Here is a 23,120-nt window from a genome sequence, read left to right as displayed (position 1 = left end):
GGATGGGTGTGTCAGAGGCAATGCGATTGGCACAGGATAGAACAGGGTTTAGGGCTGTTGTACATAGGGTCGCTATGAGTCGCAAACGACTCGGCGGCACATAACAACAACAACAACAACAACATAACCCTTCACAGCAACTGAATTAGATTTCCCTTGACTTCAAAAGGTTCACGGGTCTGAGCCTGGAGTCATTTAATAAGGCAACAATAATTCAAAACACATAGAAGAAATCAGTGGGTTTGTTACTATTTATAACTTTTCTTTAAATTTTATTTTATTATTTTGTGTGTGTATTGTCAAATCGGATCTGTCTGGTACAGGAAGAGATTGCCCCTCCTTTTCCAGCAAAGCATCTGGTGGATTTGAACCATATACCTCTGGGATTGCAGTGCAGCTTCTTGCCAATAGGCCACCAGAGCTCCCTTTATTTATAACTTTTACATTTGTAATCTAAAATGCAAAGAGTCAAAAAAGTTTATGAGAATTCCAAGTCATAGAAAGTCCACAGGACATAGTACTGCCTCTATAGGGTTTCTAAGACTGTAAATCTTTACGCAGACAAAGTGCTGTGTCTTTCTCCCACAGAGAGGCTAAGGGTTTAAACTGCCAACCTTACAGTTAGTTGCATAACCACTTAGTTGTTAGTAAGCAGTATTTAACCACTAACCTAAAGGACACAAACTTAGATAACTTCCAAAATGGGAAATAACAGCAATTATGCTCTTAAGTATTTTAATTTATTTTCTCTGATAGTTTTGTCTGCCATCACCTACTTACCTGAGTATAACTGAGCTTCTCTCAACTCTGAAAAGAAAAAAGTTTACAGAGTCATACAAGAATGTTCCAGAAACAAAGATGCTGAAAGCAACTTTGGTTGGAGTTATCACAGAGCACTGGTCTTCATTAGGAAGCCCAGGCGCCCCCCACCAACCCCGCTTGTCAGTCATTTACTGATTTCTTTTTTTCAGCAACACATGACTCTACCACCCAGGCAAGAGCTCCATGGGAAGTGGGATCGGAAAATTTAGGTAAATGGAAGTTCTTTCCATTTGTCATGCTTGTGGAGAGTCTTGGGGTGCCACCTAAGTCTATGCTGCTAGAGACCCAAAACCCTCTGTATGTGGGAAAATGCAACAAAAATAAGGACTTAGCCCATCTTTCTCCCTCAGAGTAATTGGTGGCTGGTGAATTAGAAATGCCTGCCATTGGGTTAGCAGTGCAACTCTTTATCTGCTATACCACCAGAGTTCCTGTTCTTAGGGAAAACTATGGTGAAGAATTTTTAGTAAGTGGCAGAGCTAGGCTAAGAACCTGGGGTTCCAGCTCCTACCCACCTTCTCTCTGTGCTATTTCCAACCTCTTTTCTTGTCACCATCTGTGCTCAGAGGCAGCAGGAACTTAGCACATGAACCTTAAATTTGTTTCTGTTTACTCTTTTTTTCAATTAAAATAAATAGTACCTAAAAATTTAAGTAATTCTGAATAATCTAAATCTTGACTTGCCTATCTCTCCTCTATCAATGGTGGATAAATCTGAGAACTTACTGAATATAATGAAGAAGAGATTTTAAATTAAAATAAAAAGCTATTAATTGGAACAAAAGCCCAAAACAATCCAAAAATAAAAAAAGGAAGATGTGGAAAATCTAGGCAAGCTGGCCAGTGGTTCTTTCTCTTCTGTCATTTCCCCACAACTTTAATGGAGAGGTTCTTCCTCCCAAGGAAGATCAACATCAAAATCCCACTAAGGGTATATATTTACCTTGGATTTTCTCCATATCTGACTGCATTTTTTCTAAGGGAAGAAAAAGATAAGATATTCCGTTTACTTTTCACTCTCTAGCTAGAAAAGGGCCATAGATTGTCAGACTGAAAATCCATTTGCCCTCATGACATCTCTTCCTTTATATTACCTGTGAACTGTTTCAGACTCTCAGTTAAAAACAGACACTTCTGGGCAAAGATGTGGATTTTCTCTTGCAAATCTGGAGGTGTGATCCAGGGCTCAGGGATCCTAATTCTTTCAGCCCTAAATTGGAGAAGAAAAAAAAAGTGAGCAAATCCCTTCCCACATCCACATGTCAGGCAGAGTCTGGGCTAAATAGGTGGAGAGTCTTTAAAATCAACCACACCTTTTCTCAAACTCTCCTCTTAGACTGTGATCCTCTAGATGATAACAGGGCTGACATCTGACTCATTTTGGAATCCAAAGCACCTAGTTCACAGCTTTTCAAATAGCAAGTCCTCAAAAAAAGATTCATAAATGAAATTGATTAGGCTGACCCTTCCAGGAAACACTGGTTGCATGACTAAGCCCTTGGTATTCATGGTGGGCAACTACCCAGAATCATCAGGCTCTCAAATACAGATGGAATTATACTTCATTTACATACTTACTGGAGAAAACCTAAGCATGCCCCCACTTGATGTCCATGCCAATGGCAAAAATTGCTTGTTGTCAACCAATAATCTTTTCTTCTTCAAATTTTACTAGGCTTATGGATGTCCAATCTCCTTTGCCGCTAGGTGTGACCTTGTGACTGTATTTATGCTAATTTGAGAATTAAAAGGTGATGTGACTCTCATCTCTCTTCTGCTGGTTGACATCCTAGTACCTCAACATCATCAGTGATGAGGATCATGCCTTATGAAAAGTAGAAGGAAACACTGGCACCACCTTACCAGCTTCAGGCTAATACCTGAATATTTTAATATGTTGACCACAGTGTCAATTTTTCAAATGTCTTAATCAATGAAACTGCATTTCCTCTCACATAGCCAGATTCAATCCTTACTTACTATTTCAAAATGCCAGAGCCCAAGAAGGCTCTTTCCATAATACTGAAGGTGAACAAGACACAAGATACAAAATGTAGCAAGGAAAAGCAGTATTTGCCTAGGCCATCAACCTAGTCCTGATACATTCTAACTTATTTCCAACATCAAGGATTCTATGATTCTACAGTTTTTAGCCAAACTTTCTGATTCAACAAGGCCTTCTCCATCTCCCAACAGAGACAATTTTTTCCTTATCACTTCAAATGCCCTCAGAGTCAAGCATTTTCCTCTGGAAGTTCTTCACTATTCATGATTCCAATCAACCTGAAAGCCCAGCTCCTTCAAAACCAGTCTTCCACTCCTATAGGTTTTGCACCTAACATTACATTACCATCCCATGGCCTATCCTATTTGCCTTCAGCATCCATGCTACAAACAAAACTCAGCCCCCACCATCCTGCCCACTCTAGAGTTCTCCCTGCTTAGTCACATCCCACGTCCTAGGAAGCACTTCCTCACTTTGCATTGATGGGAGAGCAAAGAAACCATCAAGTTAAGAGACAGAACTCAGGTTACTCATCACTACCATGTTAGTCTTAGTTGGCAACACCTTCCTTCTTAGGCCTTATTTTCCTCCTTGTAGGAAAAAAAAATAAAAATGAAAAAGACATCATGAAAAGGAAAGGATTCTGAAATTCTTGAGGAACAGCAAATCTAAACTCTACTTCCCTCTACACTCCCATCCCCCTTATCCCTATACTCTCAGATCTCCATGGAGTAGTTTACATCCTGGAAATGTCACATACCCCTGTGCTATGAGCACCATCCCAAATGAGCACCATATCCAACTCCTACTCCACAATTTACCAACAATTCCTGAGCTTCATGGAGAAGAGCCATGGCTCATCTAGGTCCCTGCACAGCAGCGACTCTTCAGAAATGGATAGGATATGAATCACTTTGGTAACATGTTCACTCTGGGCTCATGTCCTCTCAGGATACACAAGTGTAAGGGGCACAATCCTCCTTTACTTGCTTTAACATTAAGGAAAGAAGACACTATACCTGCTCAATGTGTCCCCAATGTCCTACAAGAGAAAGGAAAAAAGATAACCATTAGAAACCATCCAACATTTCTGTTGCTTTCTTGGGAGGTAGGGGAGAGAAAAGAGTGGTAAAGTGTTGAAAGCTCAACTATGGGCTGATTATCTCCTGGGAGAAACTACAGAGATAAGAAACACCGTAACATAACTCACAGTCTCCAGCAACTGAAAATCAGACACAGGAGACTGGAGCTCAGCCTTTTGCTATGGCAGGATTTCCTATGCCCTCTCTTCTACACCCACCAACCACTGGCCAAGGGATTTCATCACTACAGATTGACTAATTCAAGCATTTTACCTTTGCACCAAATTGATGTCACATTGAAATAATTTAAAACTGACAGAAAAGCCACTAGTTTAAAAAACTTCTATACCCTCCTTGTCCATATTTACCAAAGTTTACCACATTTTCTTTGTTATTCTCTTTTCCCTTCAGACAGTTCTAGTGGCCTAGTGTTAAGAAGCCGTGCTTCAATCCCAAAAGGCACATGTTTTGAATCCACCAGCTGCTCTCTGGGTAAGATTGGAATCTCATCCTGTGCAATTTATCACCTGAGAAACCTCCTGGAGGGTTAGTGGAGTTGGTTTTGACATGATAGCATGTAACAACAACTACTCACTCTCTCTTTACCTATTTTAACATATATGAAAGTGTATTGTTCATATTATGTCCCTTTATACTTCCATACATATTTCCTTGGACCAAAAAATTAAAACAAAAACAGAATTACAGTTGTTGTTAGGTGCCACTGAGTTGACTATATCTCATGGCAATATCTAAACCCAAGCTGATCCTGTGCCATCCTCACAATCTCTGCTGTACTTAAGCCCACTGTGGTAGTTTGAACACTTTCTTATCATGAACCCTTTATTTTGCAAAGATGATAATGTTCTCCAGGGGTTGGCCCCTCCTGTTGTTGTTATGTGCCATCGAGTCGCTTGCAACTCATAGCGAGCCTATGTACAACAGCCCTAAACGCTGTTCTGTCCTGTGCCAATCGCACTGTCTCCAATACACCCATCCCGATTACCCCAGTCACTAAATCAATCCACCTCAAAGAGGGCCTTCCCCTCCTGCGCTGTCCCTCTGCCCTACCAAGCATGATGTCCCTCTCCAAGGACCGGTCAGTCCCTCCTTACAACATGTCCAAGGTATGTTAAGACAGAGCCTCAGAATCCTTGCCGTCAAGGAGCCGCCTGGTTTAACCCTTTCCAGGATGAATCTGTTAGTTTTCCTTGCAGTCCATGGTACCCTCAATACTCTTCTCCAGCACCACAGCTCAAAGGCATCAATTCTCCTTCTATCCTCCTTAGTCATTGTCCAACTCTCTTATGCATAACAACTGATAGCAAAGACCACGGCCTGTATCAGACACACCTTTGTCTCCAGAGAGACACCACTGCTTTTCAGTACTTTGGAGAGGTCCCTAACAGCAGACTTTCCCATGGCAATACGTCTTTTAATTTCCTGGCTACTGGTGCCGAGAGTGTTGACTGTGGAGCCCAGCAAACTAAAGCTGTGAACAATCTCAATCTCTTCACCATCCATCTTGATGCTGCCAATTGGCCCAATGGTGAGAATCTGTCTTCTTGACATTGAGCCTCAATCCATACTGAAGGCTGCAGTCCTTGACCCTCTGCATTTCATGCTTAAAATATTTGAAACAAAGTCTCACTATCCTTGCTTCTAAGCAGCACTAGGGCTAGAATTCTTCTATGACAGATGTTTATTCTTATAGCAGTTCATGGATATTCAAGGATCACTGCAATTACTGTATTTCCTTTTGTAATTAATAAGCAATAATATGTAAGCAACATTAGCTAGTTAAATTACCTAAGTACCCCAATCCTCATTAAACTTTCCATCCTTCTTTAATTTAGTACCCACTGATACATTTTTTTCTGATTTAGTTTTTCACTTGGTAGTTGCTAAGTTCTGATTTTTCAACTTCAAAATTCCTTCGATATTAATTAGTTGGCATTCTATGGAGTATTTTACTTTCTGAATGGTGCAAATCATTAATACACTCAGCTGTCAACTCAAAGTTTGGCAGTTTGAGTCCACCTAGGGATACCTTTGAAGAAGGGCTTGGTGATTTAATTCAGAAAAATCAGCCACTGAAAAGCTTTTGAAGCACAGTTCTACTCTGACACACAGGAGGTTCTGTGAGAATGCATCAGCTCCACACCCAACTTACCATCAGTATGAACGAACTAGGTTCCTACTTTCTTTAGCTCATTATGATCCACTTTTTTAATGCTCAAAAAGTCTGAGACTTGGCCAGAAGGCGTCCTTTCAAATTCGTTTTTATGTCTATTTGATATGCCTCCATCATTTTTTAACCCTCCTCATCTCCAACATTTTCTCAATCCATGGAGTCTTGGCTCCTCTTAGTTGTTATGTGCTGTCAAATTGCCTGCAACTCATAGCGACCCTATGTACAAAAGCTCTGAATCCTGCTCTGTCCTGACCCCATCTCACTCTGACACACCTTCTCCCATTGCCCCAGTTACTGTATCAATCTATCTCATCCAGGTGTTCCTCTCTTGTGCTGTCCCTGTACCCTTCCAAGTATGTGAAAGGACTGGTTCCTCCTTGCCACATGGCCAAAGTATGTGAGATGGAGCTTCAAAATCCTAGCCTCCAAGGAGAAACTTGGTTTCAAACTCTCCAAGACAGATCTATTTGTTTTCTTGGTGGTCTATGGTATGTTCAAGACTCTTCTCCAGCACCACAACACAAAGGCTTCAATTCTTCTGTCATCCTTAGTCATTGTCCAGCTCTCTGATGCACAGCAAGTATTGCAAAGACCATGGCCTGGATCAGGCACACCTTAGTCTCTAGACTGACATTGTTGCTTCTCACTACTATGAAGAGGTCCCTGACAGCAGATTTTCCCAGTGAAATTTGTCTTTTGATTGTTTCACTGCTGGTGCCAAAAGTATTGATTGTGGAGCTGAGCAAGCTGTAAGTTTTAACCTCAGTCCTTTCTCCAGTTATCATATGGTTCCTCTTAATAGGGAATGATAGTTAGAAACCAGTCAGGGCACTAGCTGTGATCATTGCTATGGGATACTTTTGCTTCTAATCCCACTTAAAAGACAGACCTGGAAACATGTGAGTTTATGCCATCTTCCACTCCAAACCAATACTTTTTGCCTTTCCTTAATACTTATTACATGTCACGAGATTTACTAATTTGTTCAATTCTTTAAAACACCAAGAAATAGCTTTAGAAATACTTCACCCATACTTTTGTTGTTATGTGCTCTGAACCTTGTCCTAACCTGAGTCAAATTCACCATCTCTGATACACCTGACCCCATTGCCACTGTCACAGTGTCAATACTTCTCATCCAAGGTCTTCCTCTGCTGTTCTGACCCTCTATCTCTTCAAGGGTCAGAAATGTTTTTCTCCAAGGACTGGCCCTCTTGGCAACATGTCAAAGTATTACCAAAACAAAAAAAGAAATAAGCACAAGAATTCAAGGTTATTTTTAATCCTTTCCCCTCCCATCTTTTTATTGTGTGTACATATTTAAAGTACTATGTTGCAAAGTCACTTGGTTTAGTTGTTTCCATGTTAATGCTCAGCCTGTTGATACAACAGCTCTCAGAGGGCTCCATACTGAGTTTCAGAGAGGTAAAATGATTTGTCCAAGCACTGGTTTGTTCCTTTCCAGGAGAATCTACGCACAGCTCAGGCAAGTGTTGGTGAAATGCTTCCAGGCTTGATGTGTGTACAGCCAATTACCCCGAGTGTGTTTTGTCTAAGATCTCAGCGCTCACAGGAGGGCTTGCGTCTCTGATGGTGGTGGACGTGTACACTCTGTGGGACGTCGGGGGGGGGGGATAATGTCTCCAAGGATCGTCCTTACACACTGTGTTCAAAAGTGGTTTAAACAAGGACAGAGGAGTGGGGGGTGACGAGACTTCTGGCTTCCGCACCAGCTACAGGTTTTACTCCCAGCACTGAGTGCAGAGGCTCAGGAGGGGACGGAGAGGAAATGACGGCTGTGAAGCACACGTCCGGCTCAGCCATTTTCTAGGCGGAAAAAAGGGAAGCCCCTGCGGCCGCTTCCCTTTGTCCGTGGCGGCCCCCACCCCTCCGCGCCCGGGCCTCACCTTGAAGCCCTCCACGGCCTCCTCGAGTGGCAGCACGCTGTGGCCGCGGTGCTCCCGGGAGCGGTCGCACACCACGCAGATGGGCATCTGGTCCTCCTCGCAGTACAGCTTCAGCGGCTCGCGGTGCTTCTCGCACACGCCCATCTCGCCGCCGGGCCCCGACGGCCGCTCGGTGCGCAGCTGCTTCACTAGCTGGGTCACGTTGGCGAGGTGCCGGTTGGGCCGCATGTGCCGCTGGGGGAAGGTCTCCCGGCACTGCGGGCACGACACTTCAAATGCCCTTCTGAGGGCATTGACTCTGGTCAAGCATTTTCCTCTGGAAGTTCTTCACTATTCATGATTCCAATCAACTTGAAAGCCCAGCTCCTTCAAAACCAGTCTTCCACTCCTATAGGTTTTGCACCTAACATTACATTACCATCCCATGGCCTATCCTATTTGCCTATATAGTTGGCTTAATTCAGTAAGGGTTTTCCTGTCCTTTAGTTTTACTTATTAAAATACTAATATTAATATGATTTCAAAGTTAAAACTATGCAAAAAATATACTCAGAGAAGTGGCTTATGAAAATTTAAAGTTCTGCATGTCATGGGCTCATAATCTTTTTTGCATTTGTAGAGCAAGTTAGCCCACTGGAACCTCGAATCATTGATCTTGTCTCAAGTATATCCTTTCCTGCATCACAGTGCCCTCAGCCTTGTTATTTTCTGATTTATTATCCCAATGTTTCCTTACCCTCCAAAACAGATATGTGTTTTCTAATTTCCATTCACAAAAGATATCCTAATATTTTGTGCTTTGGAGTTTTTTCCACTTAAGAATTTTATACTAAATTACTCTCTATCAAATTGCTAATATCTTTCTCATTATTTCCTTACAATTACAATGGTATTCTATCATGTATATGCAATAAAACTGCTTTAATACATATTCAAAGAAATTAGGTTTCCAATCTTTTGCAGTTACAAGGCTTCAACAAGTAATCTTGTATATATTTTTCATACATATTTTAATATGTCAGTATATCTTCAAAGTCAATTCCTAGAAGGATTTACTAGTGAAAGACTAATTTTATATATATAAAATGTTGTTGCTATGTGTCATCAACCATATTGGACAGAAAAGAACTACCAATTTAAAGATACCAATATGTCACATACAAGCATAAGAAATGTCTTTTCATCTGTTTAAATCTATTTAGTCTTTCACAAGTGCTTTATAATTTTCTAATTGTTGTTATCTATGCATAAAACAGCTTCTGATTTCTGTGTGTTAATTTTATATCCTGGCACCTTTCTGAATTCTTCCACTTTAGTATTGATTCGATAATCATACACAATCACAGCACCTGAAAACAAGACAGTTTTTCTAATTCTTGTACCCTTAATTGTTTCCTTTTACTCAACTGCATTGGTTAAAACCTCCTGTTGAATACTAAAGAGAGGTGGATATAGTTGGCATTTTACCCATTAAGTAAGATTCAGCTTGCTTTGCCACCATCTTCTACCATAATCACTCTTTGGTATCTTCAAGGGTACTCCATGCCTATGGAATTCACTGGTCTCTCTTTCTCCTCTTCCCTTATCATGTAGCTTACATGGTCCATCTCTAAAAATATTTTCATAAAGACCTTCTCCTTTAAAATGCCTTAAAAATCTTAAGTCTATTTTGCAAAGCCCCAGTTATTATCTTTGTGCCTGCAGCTGAGAAGACAAAGTCTGAGAAAGCAAAGCAGCTGAGAATGTTACACAACAGGCAGACTGCTCAACTATAACCAGATCATCACTGACCAACAATCATACAGAGGCTCACAGACCACCTGGCTTTCTGAGACATTGAAAAAACTTCTGAGCTTTACCATTCTTTAAAATTCCCAATTTCCCAAATGTCTGCATGATGGCAGATGATCACACTTCCCAAATTCTAAAGAAAATAAAAGCCACCAGGTTTCTAGTGCCAAATCAGCATCTGCCTTTCCCTCTTCTGTCTGTCTTTATAACAGAGGATCTTCCAAAATGAATTCCTGCACATGAGCTCTAGGTCCCATCCCTCCTGCCTACTCAGCAACAGCACATTACTGAGCAGCAACTCATGTCTTAGAACTTCAAGCTGTTTCCTCACCTGGAACTTTTTACATCATAGGCTTTTCCTCTTTACACCCATGTGTAAAACATTTCATTAGTTTCTCTAACCATCCTTTCCCCATACAACTTTAGAATTACCTCATCTCATAAGCATTTTTTAAAATTTATGACATCCTTTCATAATGATACTTTTAAAGAGTTATCTACTCTTATAGTCTCCATTCACCCCAAGCAGTTACCACTCAACTCTCTCCAACACGGCTCTTGCCTGCATTATTCCACAGTGGCAATTCTAGATAAGATCAGCAAAAGCAACATTCTAGACAAGATCAGCAACATGGTTTTAAACCAAATGGTTATCAGCGCTCATATTATCTGATATCAATTACTTTTTGTTTCCCACTCTCTTCCATTCCTGAACATTCTCTTCTCTTGATCACTGTCTCCTTTGTAAGCTTTTCCTTCTGGCTCTCTGACCCAACGTCTCCTTTGCAAGCTCTTCCTTCTCTCCTTGGTAATTAACTATCAGTATCCCTTAAAGGTCAAGGTTAGGCTCTCTTCTTATTGCTTTAGAGCAGGAAGTAAGTAAAGTTTTTCTTAAAGGTCAATACAGCAAATATTTCAAGCTTTGAACCATACTGTTTCTGCTACAATTACTGACTTTTGCTGCAATACAAGAAAGTAATGATAAATAAATGACCATGGCTGTGTTCTAGTAGAAATCTATGGATGCTAAAAGTTTAATATAATTTTGACATTTCACACAATTAACATTCCACTTTTATTTTAATCATTTAAAAGAGGCAGCTTATAAGACAGCCAAAAACCAGTGGCAGGCAACAGTTCACTCTTGCTCTATCCTGTCTTTTTTAAATGTATTTTTTGTGTGTACCGTCAAATCTGAAAGCAGAGAATACCAGAAGAATGTCTATCTGTGTTTCATTGATTATGCAAAGGCATTTGACTGTGTGGATCATAGCAAACTGTGGCTGACTCTGAGAAGAATGGGAATCCCAGAACATTTAATTGTGCTAATGCGAAACCTGTACTTGGATCAAGAGGCAGTAGTCAGAACAGAGCAGGGTAACACTGCATGGTTCAAAATTGGGAAGGGTGTATGCCAGGGATGCATCCTGTCTCCATACCCTTTCAACATGTATACAGAGCAGATTATCCGAGAAGCTGGGCTCTATGAGAATTGTGGCATCAGGATTGGTGGAAGATCTATTAACAATCTGCGTTATGCAGATGATACAACCTTGCTTGCTGAAACTGAGGAGGAAATCATGCACTTGCTGCAAAGGGTCGAGGACTGCAGCCTTCAGTATGGACTGAGGCTCAATGTCAAGAAGACAAAGATTCTCACCACTGGACCAATTGGCAGCGTCAGGATGGATGACGAAGAGATTGAGATTGTTCACAGCTTCAGTTTGCTCGGCTCCACAGTCAACACTCTTGGCACCAGAAGTTAGGAAATCAAAAAGCGTATCGTGATGGGAAAGTCTGCTGTTAGGGACCTCTCTAAAGTACTCAGGAACAACGGTGTCTCTCTGGAGACTAAGGTGTGCCTGATACAGGCCATGGTATTTGCAATCGCTTGTTATGCCTCAGAGAGTTGGACAATGACTAGGGAGGACAGAAGGAGAGTGGATGCTTTTGAGCTGTGGTGCTAGAGAAGAGTACTGAATGTACCATGGACTGCCAGGAAAACAAACAGATTCATCTTGGAGAGGATTAAACCAAGCTACTCCTTGGAGGCAAGGATTCTGACATACTTTGGACATGTTGCCAGGAGGGACGGGTCCTTGGAGAGGGACATCATGCTTGGGAGGGTGGAGGGACAGCGCAGGAGGGGAAGACCCTCTATGAGATGCATTGATTCGGTGACTGGGGTAATCGGGATGGGTGTGTCGGAGGCAGTGCGGTTGGCGCAGGATAGAGCAGGGTTTAGGGCTGTTGTGCATAGGGTCGCTATGAGTCGAAAACGACTGGATGGCACATAACAACAAAAACAACAACAACAAACAACCGTCAAATCAGATCTGACTGGTACAGGAGGAGATTGACCCTCCTTCTCCAGCAGGGTATCTGGTGGATTCGAAAAGCATACCTCTGGGATTGTAGTGCAGCTTCTTGCCACTAGGCCACCAGAGCTCCCTTATTATGTCTTTTTTAAATGGCATTTATCAACACTTGTGATAATTATTTGTCCACTTCTTTATTGCCTTGAGTTTCAGGAGATTTAGCATTTAATCCCACTCACTATAATATTATCTGACCCTGATCAATGGGTACATGCTGAATGTAGAGATAACAGACAGACACTACACATTTACTGTGGTCTTGTTGGGCCAAGTCTATTGTAGTTTTATCACCTTTCTACCACAGTTTAAATACAGGGCTGCCTGGGCTGACCATTCCTGTGGTCAAAGTTCTTAATTCATCCCTGTGGTAACACTCACCAGCCATTTAGCATAGGGCCTGATGAAAAATAGTTAGATGCTAACTTTATCATTAAATGGGTTTGTTTATTTTTAAAATTACAGAATGATGAAGTGAGAAGAATCTTCAAATGTTATAGACATTCCAAGTCTTCTCACTAGAGAGCAAATTAGGCCACTGAGGCCCAGAGGAGTCAAGGGATTTGCTTGTGACCAGACAACAGTGCCAGGCGGGCCTGGACATCAGGTCTTCTAAGAGACATTACAAATAAATGCCTGACTCAAGTTGTCAACCCAAGTTTCCATTACATTTCCTCTGGCAAATCTTTGTTGCTCAAGCAGAATTTAAAAGGTGACAGGTGGTTCTGGATTCTACTTGGGAAAGGAATACTCACTTTCTCATTGATGTCAAGTCAGAACCAACTCATAGCTGACCCTCCAGCAGATTTTGAGGCTACAAATTTCACAGGTGGAGAATGCCCACCTTTCACCCTCAGAGTCGCTGACAGATTGGAAATGCCATGTTTGCGTTTAGCACCGTGGCTCCCCACCCATTAGGGAGAAGGAAGACTAACTCTAGCAGAGGCCATCCGAGCAGAGACATTCACGGCTTACCTGCAGGAGTTCCCTGGTGGGTTGCTGCTGCTTCTCTTCCAGCTGGGCAATTAGTCCACTGAGATGGGAGATGTTGCAGGAGAACTGAGTGATGGCGCCATTGATGCTGTTGTAAATGGCCAAGTCCAACTCCTCAAGTCTGGCCAGGAGGCGATACTCATGCTCCTTCAAGGAGTGATACAGCTGCTCAAACTCCCAGACGATCTTCTCCCTTTCCATCTGGGTCAGGCTCTGTGTAGGTGACAGGGAAGGGCGAAAAGAAAGGCTTGCTTCCAGACTCTTTCACAATCCTTCTCTTGACCACCTGTTTCAAGACAGTCTCTGTTCATCCTAGGACACTAAAACAGGCATCTCCTTCACTCCTCATGTAATTATTTACTGAATATCTGGAATGACCACAGACTGAGTTCAACAGTCAGACAGTTGCCACTGAACTGCTTGACTCATGGCGACTCCAAGTGCACCAGAGTGGAACTGCTCCACGGGGTTTATTTTTGTTTTTTACTTTTATTGTGATTTGGGTGAAAGTTCACAGAGCAAAAATTCACTCACATGTTGTATCATGCCATAGACGGCAATCCCCACAATGTAACAGAACTCAGTCCTACATTTACTTTTCTATTTGTCCTTCATGCCACAAATGGCTGATTGTTGTAAAGACTGAATACCTTGCTGATGTTATTATTCACTGTAAAGACCTATGACCTATAACATGAACAAAATGGCACCACAGGACTGAGTTCAGTACTAGACTTGAAAGCTGTCGACAGGGCTTTTGTTTTTAGGATTAATTTTTCGAGGGACATAGATGTCAGGTGTTTCTTCTGAGGGACCTTTAGGCGGACTCAAGCTGCTCACCCTTCAGTTAGTTGTGAAGCACATTAACTGCACCACCCAGGGACTTCAGACCGAGATAGCGCTGTGATAAAGAAGATGGACTTCCTGCCTTCAAGGAAGCCAGTCAAGTGAGATTAGGTTTATGTGACACAAGTAGTCATGAATATATAATTAAAGACAGGGTGACAACCTGGAGAGGGAGAATATGGAAAAGTCTTAAATGAAGCAGTGTTCATGCGAACTCTTAGAGGATAAACAAGGGTTCACCAAGTGAGTAATGAGTGGGGAAGCCTTCCATGAAAAAGAAACAGCACGGCAAAGGGCACAGGAGTGTGGGGAGAAGGCCAATGGAAGATATGAGAGCTGAAGGAAGTGACTAGAAAAATAGCCCAGATTTTACACCTTTCTCTGAAGGTTAAGACATAAATTAGTCTGGTGGGAGCTATTTTGAAACAAAGAAAAAAAAATATTCAGCTGATTTTCGTTCCAATCTTTCATCCCTGTATAGGGTGGTTAAGACCTCCCTTCCCAACCCCAGACAGTCACCTTGATCAGTTTCTTCGGGCCTTCTATCTAGCCTTCAATGGTATCCACCAACTGTCCCAATTCACTGGCTTTGTGGAGTTCTGTGGTTTCTCCCCTGGAGCAGACCTGTTTGTCACATTTTATGTCCTTCCTTCTCCATCCCCACTTTCCATTTCAGACGTCTATTAAAACTTTTGGGAGCTCTGGTGGCCTAGTGAGGAAGGAGTTGCACTGCCAATGCAAAAGCACACAGTTCAAATCCACCAACTGCTACACTGAAGAATGATGGACAATCTTCTATCTGCACTTTACAGCTCTGAAACCTTATGGGAGGGTTAGCCATGAGTCACATCCAACTCAATAGCAACAAGGTTTGTTGTTGTTTTTTTTAAAATTAAAGTTTTGTTCTAAATAAGTCCCAAAACTTGGTTCCATAGGAGATAAGCGAAGTTTTACTGGGATATAGCTGTACCAAATAGCCTTTCCTCCATGATAAATCTGCTTTTCCTATGATGGTCTTTATTGTTTCCAGTTACTCGGGAATTAACTCCTTATGTTTTAGTATGCCAGGGAAAGGTATAACCTGGGCTTTTCTTTTTTTAGTTTCTTCTCTCAGCTCTCATATCTTCCAGCTAAACAGAACCATTTGTCCTCAATCCACATGCCTGTGCTGTTTCTTCTTCATGGAAGGCTATCCCAGTCATTGCTCACTCAGTGAACTCCTGTTCATCTTCCCAAGAGTTTGCATGAACACTGCCTCAGTTAAGCCACTTGCATATTCCCACTTCAGGTTGTCACCCCATCCTTAATTATATTTGACTGCTGTGTCACATATACCTAATTCTCACTTGACTGAGTTCCTTGAAGGCAGGAGGTTTATCTTCATTATCACAGCACTATCTTGGTCTGGAGTTCCTGGGTGGAGCAGTTAATATGCTTCATAACTAAAGGGTTAACAGCTTAAGTCTGCCTAGAGGTCCCTCAGAAGACAGACTTGGCTATCTATCTATGGGGAAAAAATAATCTATGGTAAAAACCACACATTCATAAATATAGTGTATACAACTGCCTTCATGCTATAACCACAGAGATGAGTTGTTGTTGTTATGTGTCGTCGAGTCGCTTGTGACTCACAGCGACCCTATGTACAACAGCCTTATACTCTGCTCTGTCCTGTGCCAATCACACTGTCTCTGACACTCCCATCCCGATTATCCCAGTCACTGAATCAATCCACCTCATAGAGGGCCTTCCCCTCCGCGCTGTCCCTCCACCCTCCCAAGCATGATGTCGTTCTCTAAAGACCGGTCTCTCCTCACAACATGTCCAAAGTATGTTAGATGGAGCCTCAGAATCCTTGCTTCCAAGGAGCCACCTGGTTTAACCCTTCCTAGCAGTCCATGGTATTCTCAACACTCTTCTCCAGCACCACAGCTCAAAGGCATCAATTCTCCTTCTATCCTCCTTAGTCATTATCCAACTCTCTGATGCATAACAAGTGATTGTGAAGACCATGGCCTGTATCAAACACACCTTAGTCTCCAGAGAGACATCAATGCTCTTCAGTACTTTGGAGAACAGCAGACTTTCCCATGGCAATGAACCTTTTAATTTCCTGGCTACTGGTGCCAAGAGTGTTGACTGTGGAGCCAAGCAAACTAAAGCTGTGTACAATCTCAATCTCTTCACCATCCATCCTGATGCTGCCAGTTCGTCCAGTGGTGAGAATCTTTCTCTTCTTGACATTGAGCCTCAATCCATATTGGAGGCTGCAGTCCTTGACCCTCTGCAGTAGGTGCTTCAGGTCCTCTTCAGTTTCAGCAAGCAGGGTTGTGTCATCTGCATAACGCAGATTGTTGATAAACTGACCCCACATTTCTCCTCATAGAGCCCAGCATCCCGGATAATCTGTTCTACATATAGGTTGAAAAGGTATGGAGATAGGATGCATTCTTGGCTTACGCTCTTCCCAATTTTGAACCATGCAGTGTTCCCTTGCTCTGTTCTGATGACTGCCTCCTGGTCCAAGTATAGGTTTCGCATTAGCACTATCAAGTGTTCTGGGATTCCCATTCTTCTCAGAGTCAGCCACAGTTTGTTATGATGCACACAGTCAAATGCCTTTGCATAGTCAATGAAACACAGATAGACATTCCTCTGGTATCCTCTGCTTTCAGCTAAGATCCATGTAACATCAGCTACAATATCCCTAGTACCACGACCCCTTCTAAACCCAGTCTGGACTTCTGGTAGTTCTCTGCTGATGTGATGTTCCAGTAGTTTTTGGATAATCTTCAGTCCAGAGATGAGTAGTTGTGACAAAGTCCCATGGCCTGCAAGCCCAAAATATCTGCTCTGTCACTTTACAGACTATAAATGACTTTCTTCATGCCCAGCCCCCAAAATACAAACCCACTGCCATTAAGATTTTCCCCCCAAAACTCATGGTAGCCCTCCATCAGGTTTTTAAGGCTATAAAAATATTTATAGGAGGAAACTATCTTTCTCTCACAGCAAGGCTGGTGGATTTGAAATCATCTTTCAGTTAGCAAGCCAACATTTTCCAGAATTAATCACTCCTCCTAGGTATTCACTGTGCAACTTAGTAAAGCATATAAACTTTTGCTTATAAATACTCTTGATAAGCACTTATCTCTCCTCAGCTGGATAAGTCTTCCAAAGATATAAATCATACATTATAATCTTAAAAATCATATAATTAAAGATAAAAGAGACATTAAAAAGCAACAAATCCATGTTTTCTAAAAAATGTCACTGGAATCCAGATAGGGACAATTCTAATTCCTTGTATTACAGGACATTTAGCATCAGCATCCCTTCCCCAACAAGTTACTGTAATAACAAAAAAATACCCACAAACACTTGAAAGGAAGCAAAGGACAGCACTGTCCTTAGTTGACAATCCTTCTTCTAATATCATCTACACATTTCATAGATGAGAAAAATGAAGGTAAAAGAAATATGACATCCTTGGGAGGGTGGAGGGATGGCGTAGGAGGGGAAGACCCTCTATGAGGTGGATTGATTCAGTGACTGGGGTCATCGGGATGGGTGTGTCAGAGGCAGTGCGATTGGCACAGGATAGGATTAGGATTGTTGTACACAGGGTTGCTATGAGTCGCAAGCGACTCGACGGCACATAACAACAACAAAAACAACCATCTATAAAACTCATTGTCAGAGCCAGGAAATATGTTCAAGTGCTCATTCTCGGGAAAAATTTCTCTCTCCTTTGACAATCTTCCTACAGTGGACACTGTCGTGTGTGAAATCATTTGAATCCAAGCAGATTCATTGATAAGACTCTGCTCTATTTCATTTATTTTCAAGGGGAGTCAATCTCGTGAATTGTGTAGGCAGAGCAAGTGTCAGATCAGGGGCACCAGAGCAAAGAGTTCTATGACTAAAAACTTTACTAGGCCATGGCCAGAAGGGGAATAACAATTCTCGCAAGATAGGACTAGATGTTACTAGTTCAAAGACTTGACTTTTCAGATACAAATGTTACTACTGGAGGGAGATATGTGCTATTTTCATAGTTTATGAAATTGTTTATATAAAATTAAAAACACTTGGGTAGGATTTTATGAAAAGATTTTGTTTTATTCATATCTATATCTATATAGATATATCATTTTCTCCTCAAAACTCTCCAAATATCCTTATCACAAATTAGTCCATCAGTCAACTGGGCAAGGCCTTAGGAACATAAGGGAAGGGAACAAAATGAAGAATTGAGAACTGAAGGATGGAAACTATGTTACATGACTTATCTGTAGCTGCTCTGTGTATTGACTTAGTTTCTCTCACCGCGTCTGGGCAAAACTTTGAATGTTAGATGTTGTGGCCAACCAATGTGTTTGCATTGCTTGCTATTATAGCAAATAAGGTAAATAGAAGCTTCTGGATGAGATTTAACAAATAACATGTATAGTACACTAGGTCAGTTTGGTGATATTGCCTGGCTTAAACTGATTTAGAGGCAGAAATAGGACTCTCACTATCATCATTAGAAGGAAAACCAGAGAGTACATCATGTCCTTTGGATCTGGGATTTGTACACAAATAAGAGAGGAAGAGAGAAGGCTCAAGAGGGTCCAGCAGCAGTGGTGAAGAGCCCGAGATCAGTGTAAGACAGAGTGGGAGCAAGAAAGCGGAGTACTTGCTGGTGAACTGGGTACCTCTGGGTACTTCCTGGGGGAGCCACAGAGCAAAGGCTGAGCACTCCTTTAGGTCTATGCTTACTGGCAGAAAGGGGGCAGCATATAATTAATTTCATGTTCTAAGAGATCACTGAACCAATTGCCTGAACAGGGCAGAGGGCAAGGCAGTGGTTCTAAGAGATCACTGAACCAATTGCCTGAACAGGGCAGAGGGCAAGGCAGTGAGGCCAAGTGTCAGAGAGAAGCTTATCTGCAAATATTCCACAAGAGGCTATCCTGATTGAAGAATTGTATCCTGACTATTCCCAAATCAGAATTACAACTTGTTTCTTCTCTAATAAAATTCATAACAATGAGTAGAATCTGTGAGTTCTATGTGGCCACTGCAATGAAGAATTATGTGTCTAGTAGAGAAATGGTGAGTACAATGGGAGCAATGGCAAGTGTTGGGACTGAAAAGTGTGGGGAGAGGTGGGGGCCACAGTTTACCTCTTATGAGCTGGTTTGTGCTGCTGCTAGGAATTGTTCTTCCTGGTAAAGTTGGTGAGGCCAGACTCTGCCTCTCAAATCTTCACTATGCTGTCCATACAGGAACACCCCAGCAAAAAGCAATGGAGGGGCTTACACAAAGTCACAATTAGCTCTAGTCTATAGGATAACATGAAAGGCTAAATATGCCCAAACCTTTTACCTTTTTAGCTTTGTCAAGAACTATACTGACCCATAGGAAGTTAGCAAGTTAAGCATTCTTTAAAGGTCAGAATCTCCTGGGATTCTCACCTCAATTCTCTTATCCTCTCCCCAAGAAAGGAAACAGGTTTGGTTACCTCTTAGATGTTTAGATATCAACTGTACCTAATACTGAACTGACTAGACAAAGGTAACAGAAGTAACATCTGTGCACAGAAGAGGAAGTGACTGACCAGCAGAAGCAATATGGGCCAAGAATTGCAACAACCCTTACCAAGAGTTCTGCTCGTGCCTGCTCCCCCTGTGCCCTGCGCCGCTTCTTCAAGTCTTTCACTCTTTTTAGGTGGTCCAGCTGGTTCTGGATTTGTTCCTGAGGAAACCAAGACAGTGGCTAGTTTAGGATGAGGCAGGAGTTTAGGATTTAGCATCATCACGTTTACTCTGATCTCACGCATGGTATCAAATTTCTGATATTAATAAGCCTCTGATGAGTCTTTCTTCAGTCCACACTTGAGACCACAGGAAGACAAACTCAAAAAACAAAACAAACAAACCTCATTGCAAGTCATTGACCCTCCACTCAATGAGTTTTCGGAGTAGACTGTCCATCTTTCTCCTCTAGAGGTGCTGGTGGATTCCAACCATCAGAGTTGTGCCACTCTTGGGTTAGGAGCATAACTTCTGGCAGCCACAAGAGCACCCCCAACAAGATATGCGGTGGTCACCAAATCTCTTTGTCAGTTTGTGTGTAGTTTTAAATAATGGGTTAACTATGGTAACCTAGTGGCAACAAATCATTTTACTTCTATGGAACTCAGAGGGGATAACATAATTATTAGGAAGATTAAGTGAAATGAGTGTGGAGCCCTCTGAGAGCTGTTTTATCAATAGGCTGAGCATTAACATGAAAACAATGTATCAAGAATGGTAGAGTTGTAAAGTAGCATTCAAGGAATTATGGGTCATTTCCGACTTTATGGTACATAATATCTGTCCCTGGAAGGTTTCATTAGAAAGATCACTGGACTAGGAGAATTAATGCCAAGTTATTGAAGCATACTGAGAAAATGGCTTCTCTTATTTTTCTCCCGTTTAACTTTGGTGAACATTTTCCCAACTACCTGAGGGTTATTATAAAGATGAGTGAAATAAGCAAAAGCAATCTAAATGCTAAGTTATTCATCATGTATTAATACTCTTGTTGTATGTAGTCCAATTGGAATCAAAGCATAGCTGACCCTCCACAGGGCTTTCAGAGGCTGATGGATTCGAACTGCATGCCTTTCAGATTGCAGCACAGCTTCTTGCCACTAGGCCACCATAGCTCACTTATGTATTAACTGTATTAAACATTTAAACCTTTTATGTGTCTTCCTGCAGCACTCAAGTATGCAGATATCGTAGCATCATGTATTCCTTGAATGAGGCCTTTAAATGCTACCATTCTTGATACGTTGTTTCCATGTTAATGCTCAGCCTGTTGATACAACAGCTCTCAGAGGGCTCCACACTTACTTCACTTAATTCTCCTAATAATTGTGTTGTTATCCACTCTGAGTTTCAGAGGTAAAATGATTTGTCCAAGCACTGGTTTGTTCCTTTCCAGGAGAATCTACGCACAGCTCAGGCAAGTGTTGGTGAAATGCTTCCAGGCTTGATGTGTGTACAGCCAATTACCCCGAGTGTGTTTTGTCTAAGATCTCAGCGCTCACAGGAGGGCTTGCGTCTCTGATGGTGGTGGACGTGTACACTCTGTGGGACGTCGGGGGGGGGGGATAATGTCTCCAAGGATCGTCCTTACACACTGTGTTCAAAAGTGGTTTAAACAAGGACAGAGGAGTGGGGGGTGACGAGACTTCTGGCTTCCGCACCAGCTACAGGTTTTACTCCCAGCACTGAGTGCAGAGGCTCAGGAGGGGACGGAGAGGAAATGACGGCTGTGAAGCACACGTCCGGCTCAGCCATTTTCTAGGCGGAAAAAAGGGAAGCCCCTGCGGCCGCTTCCCTTTGTCCGTGGCGGCCCCCACCCCTCCGCGCCCGGGCCTCACCTTGAAGCCCTCCACGGCCTCCTCGAGTGGCAGCACGCTGTGGCCGCGGTGCTCCCGGGAGCGGTCGCACACCACGCAGATGGGCATCTGGTCCTCCTCGCAGTACAGCTTCAGCGGCTCGCGGTGCTTCTCGCACACGCCCATCTCGCCGCCGGGCCCCGACGGCCGCTCGGTGCGCAGCTGCTTCACTAGCTGGGTCACGTTGGCGAGGTGCCGGTTGGGCCGCATGTGCCGCTGGGGGAAGGTCTCCCGGCACTGCGGGCACGACACGTTAGTCTCGGCCGCGCCCCAGCAGCGGGTCAGGCACGCGCAACAGATGTTGTGGCCGCAGTCGAGCATCATGGGCTCGGAGAAGTACTGCAGGCACACGGGGCAGGTGGTCTCCTGCTGCAGGCACTCGGCCACGCTCCCGGAGGCCATAGCGCCGGCCGGCTGGGGCGCACGGGCATGGACCCCCGGTCCGAACTCAGGGGACAACCCCGCTCGAGGGTGCGCTCCCGGCTGCGGGTCGCTGCTCCGGGCGGCGGGCGGGGCGGCGCCTCGCGGGCCGGGATCCCGGGCGCCCCCGCGCGCCGGAGCCTCGGAGTGGCAAGGGCCGCGCTCAGCGGCCTGCAGGGTCGACACCGGTAGACTGTGGCCCCCGCCGAGCCCTACAGGGAGGGGACAGGGGACCGGGAAGTGGGAACAGCTGACCAGGCTCGCGGAGCCAAGCGCGCCAAGCGCGCAGGACAACGTGGCCGCGTCCTAGCGGTTCCCGGAGGCCCGCAAACCCCACCCCGGCGCGAGCGGAAGAGGCGGCCCGAGGGGGGGCGGGGCTTGGCCGGGGCCTCCCGCGCGAGACTTGATTTGGTGGCCGCGGGGCTTGGACTGTTCCTCGCTGGAGCCTGCGGCCCCGCTAGGCGGTGACAGACAGGCCGTAGATGCCCGAGCCATGGGGGCCTGTGAGAAGTGCAGGCGGTGTCCACAAGGCGCAGCAGAGACAGGCTCACCTGGGCCTGCCTGCTCAGGCCCACCTCCGCGCTTCCCCGTCCCCCCTTCCGGGCCTGCACCCTTAGCCCTTTGTTGGTTTGCTTCTTTTGTGCCCAGGCTTCATCTCCTAAAAGAGAAAGCGGGCTTTGTGTTGGATCTGGGAAGGCGGACAGACATCTGGCCTGGCCCTCAGGGGCCTGAGCCCCACCCTACACACGAGGCATAAACACTGTCTTGGATAGCTCCTTTTGCTTACAGACACTTGCCATTTCCTAGTTCTTTCCACGGCACCTAACAACAATAACAAGTGGGTTATTGTAGGCTAGAAACTGAGTCATACTAGCCCGGTTGTTACTATGCATCGAAACACCAAACAAGTTGTTCCATCATTTCAGATTTCAGTTTCCTCTCCAATAAAACGGGCATAACTGTCTCCCTAGTGAAGAGGAAAACTATTGTACATTTGGGGTTTTGAGCCATAAGGATGCCTATCTATTAATAGAATAATAAAACATGATGGCTTCTTGTTGGTTGCCATGGCAACTTACTCTTGCTGACCAGACGTGTGCTGAGCAGAGTTGCTCTGCACGATTCTAATAGTTGTATTGGACTTAAGAAAAAAAATCTGTACCCTACCAAAGAATGGGAGGGGGAATGAGAATCCTGTAGTGTCCCAGTCTCCTGGGCCGCAATGCCGATTTTCTTTTCATCTTTCT

At 43.6% G+C, this 23,120-nt stretch overlaps 1 protein-coding gene across 2 annotated transcripts in view; it reads right to left on the bottom strand.

Moving 5' to 3' along the window:
• TRIM27 (tripartite motif containing 27) overlaps positions 1–22,173 on the bottom strand; it is a 26,930-nt gene extending 4,757 nt beyond the window's left edge. The window contains exons 1-7 of one of the 2 annotated variants that reach the window (XM_006896248.1): positions 21,436–22,173; positions 19,662–19,757; positions 13,152–13,382; positions 3,847–3,869; positions 1,917–2,032; positions 1,766–1,798; positions 781–807 (exon numbers count right to left, since the gene is read on the bottom strand). In XM_006896248.1, coding sequence (XP_006896310.1) covers positions 781–807; positions 1,766–1,798; positions 1,917–2,032; positions 3,847–3,869; positions 13,152–13,382; positions 19,662–19,757; positions 21,436–21,855 — 946 coding nt within the window. In that variant the 5' untranslated portion in view covers positions 21,856–22,173. The remainder of the gene's footprint in view (positions 1–780; positions 808–1,765; positions 1,799–1,916; positions 2,033–3,846; positions 3,870–13,151; positions 13,383–19,661; positions 19,758–21,435) is intronic. The other variant, XM_006896249.1, reaches the window with a different exon arrangement.
• Positions 22,174–23,120: the final 947 nt, after the last annotated feature.

The sequence above is a fragment of the Elephantulus edwardii genome, unplaced genomic scaffold (assembly GCF_000299155.1).
Source record: "Elephantulus edwardii isolate Elephantulus edwardi_28Jun2011 unplaced genomic scaffold, EleEdw1.0 scaffold00184, whole genome shotgun sequence".
Lineage (NCBI taxonomy): Eukaryota > Metazoa > Chordata > Mammalia > Macroscelidea > Macroscelididae > Elephantulus > Elephantulus edwardii.
The sequence above is the reverse complement of the archived record's forward strand: the minus strand, read 5'-3'. Positions and strand labels throughout refer to the sequence as shown.